The sequence below is a fragment of the Octodon degus genome, unplaced genomic scaffold, assembly GCF_000260255.1.
Source record: "Octodon degus isolate 3935 unplaced genomic scaffold, OctDeg1.0 scaffold00037, whole genome shotgun sequence".
Taxonomy (NCBI): Eukaryota; Metazoa; Chordata; class Mammalia; order Rodentia; family Octodontidae; genus Octodon; species Octodon degus.
Window position 1 is genome coordinate 14,900,113 of NW_004524613.1, and position 2,595 is coordinate 14,902,707.

The 2,595-nt window shown below is 42.6% G+C and overlaps 1 protein-coding gene across 1 annotated transcript in view; it reads left to right on the forward strand.

Moving 5' to 3' along the window:
- Nucleotides 1-2,354, forward strand: part of Ift52 (intraflagellar transport 52) — a 51,692-nt gene extending 49,338 nt beyond the window's left edge. The window contains exons 13-14 of the mRNA XM_004630920.2: nucleotides 1,102-1,247; nucleotides 1,862-2,354. Coding sequence (XP_004630977.1) covers nucleotides 1,102-1,247; nucleotides 1,862-1,909 — 194 coding nt within the window. The 3' untranslated portion in view covers nucleotides 1,910-2,354. The remainder of the gene's footprint in view (nucleotides 1-1,101; nucleotides 1,248-1,861) is intronic.
- The last annotated feature ends 241 nt before the right edge of the window (nucleotides 2,355-2,595 follow it).

Here is a 2,595-nt window from a genome sequence, read left to right on the forward strand (position 1 = left end):
AAAAATAAATAAATATGTAACTAAATCAAAATAAAAAAATTAAATCAGAGGGGACAAAGTCAGTCTAGTGTGAGAAGGGCAGTAATGGCTCTCGGTCCTAGATACGTTGTGGGTCACACCTACAATCTCCTGCATTCTGAAGCTGAGGTAGGAAGATTATGAATTCTAGTCCAGTTTAGGCACTTAGTCACTTAGCAAACCCCTGTCACAAAGTAACAGGCTAGGGATATATATAGCTCAGTGGAAATGACGCTGGGTTTGACCCCCGTAACACCCCCTCCCCTCCAGAAAAAAAAGTTGCTGGGAATGTCTTCATAGAGGTTTCAGGGAGCTGTGTTGTTAGTGGAATTATACATGATTTTCTTTCTTTCTTTCCTTTTTTTTTTTTTTTTTTTTGTGGTACCAGGGATCGAACTCAGGACCTTGCACTTGCCAGGCAGGCACTTGTGCCGCTGAGCAATATCCCCAGCCTATAGATGATTTTCTATATTTATAATAAATGCAACTTAACAATACCTATGTGCCCATCCCATACTGGCACTTACTATATTCAGAGAATTAGTAACTTGATTTCCTGTTGGTTGTTCTTATACATTGTAATGTAGGAATGCTGGATTTGAGGATCAGGAAAGTCAGAATTAGAACCAGTCCACCTTTTCTGTTTTGTTGTGACAGGATCTCATTATGTAGTCCAAGTTGACTTTGATCTCATTATGTAGTTCAGGCTGGCCTTGAACTCTCAATGATCGTCCTGTCTCAGCCTTTTGAGAAGAGCATTGCTTGTGTCCTAATTTATAAAATTAAAAAAAAATCCTAATTTATAAAATTAGCCTAGGGAGATAGCTCAGCCATGTAAATGCCTGCCTGGCAAGCTCAAGGTCCTGAATTCGATCTCCAGTACCAGGAAAATAAAATAAAAGCAGCACATCCGGTATTTTTAGAGTTTGTTTCTATTCAAGTTCTGAGATCATATCACCCTAGGAAGTGGTAATTGATCTTGAGAGATACAGAACTTGATAAAGGATACCTAAAACATACTAAGTGCTTACTGTTGGAAGGGCAGAAGTTGAGAGTTAAACTGACTACCCAAACTGTGCTTAGGTACTGAAGAAGACCTGGAATTCTATGTCAGGAAGTGTGGTGACATTCTTGGAGTAACCAGTAAGCTACCAAAGGATCAACAGGATGCTAAACATATCCTGGAGCACATCTTCTTCCAGGTGGTGGAATTCAAGAAACTGAACCAGGTACAGAGCATAGGAGGCTCACCGCGGTGGGAGCCCTTCAGGTAGCAGTAGCATCCGTAGGCTGTGTTTGTCCTTCATTAGTTCTGTAAGTATCTGTTGATTTCACAGTGCTTTGCAGTGGAATGTGGGTTGGGGGCTTGAGTAGAGACCCAACAGTACTCACTCCAGAGGCGTGGAGGACAGACACCCAAGGCCAGGGTAAGGCACTGATCTTTGTACCAATGCCTTCAATTAATTGCTATCACACATCATGTGGTGGGCAATGGCCAGAAATCCTGTCCTGGTAGAAATAATTAATTCTTGGGTTGAATTCAGTTCTAAAACTAGAGAAAACCTCTCTGTTCAAGTTAATGATTCAAAATCTCTAATTAAAATTCAAAACACCAAAGTGAGTATTGGTGGCACATGCCTATAATCCCAGCTCTTAGGAGATTGCTGCCAGTTTGAGGCCAGCCTGGGCTACATAATGTGCATTCAAGTCTGAACTCATAGTGAAACCCCATTTCAAATAAACCAAAAATAAATAAGTGATAATAAATTCAAAACACCAAAGAGTTGATATTTTGGGCTGTGTTCTGAAATACTGAAATTCTATGCTTTCTCCTGTCATCCAGGAACATGATGTGGACACAAGTGAAATGGCATTCCAGAGCAATTTCTGAGGACGGCTTCTGCAAGCATTTTCTGCCTCTTTATATTTGAATTGTTCTTCACTTCCTCACCAAAGTGTGTAAACTCCCTTTCCTCCATGAGCCATGCTTCTGAACTCCTGAAGCACTCACTTCTGTTGTTTCAAATGTGATAGCCCATCCTCAGGAGCTCAGTGTTGCTGTGCAGGGGCAGGGAGGGACGGCTTCTGCCTCACTAGGCTGGTTGTCTGGAAATGCCTAACAGCATATTGAATACATCTGAGAACTTGGGGGACCCTGAAGGCCAGATAGGAGATTGCAGAGCCACTGAAGGTGTATAAGTGATGTAGCACAGTGGGAATCATTTAGCCGGTGGGTTCAATAAAGATGGAAACACCTGCCCATGATGGTTCATGCCTGTCATCCCAGCACTCTTGAGGAGCTGAGGCAGGAAGATCATAAATTCAAGCCCAACCTGAGTAAAATAAAAATGGGTTAAGGGATACAGAGCAGTGCAAGAGCCCTGGGTTCAATCCCTCCTGCCAGGGAGAAACAGGGGGAACAGGAAAAGGAGGGCCACTTAGGGGACAGTGTGATACAACTCCGAGAAATAGTAACAAGGACTGGAAACTGGCCTAGGCACTGCCACATGTCATCGCAGGCACCAGATTAACTCAGGACTAACACTGCTCTAGGAGAGGTAGGTTTTTTGGTTTTAA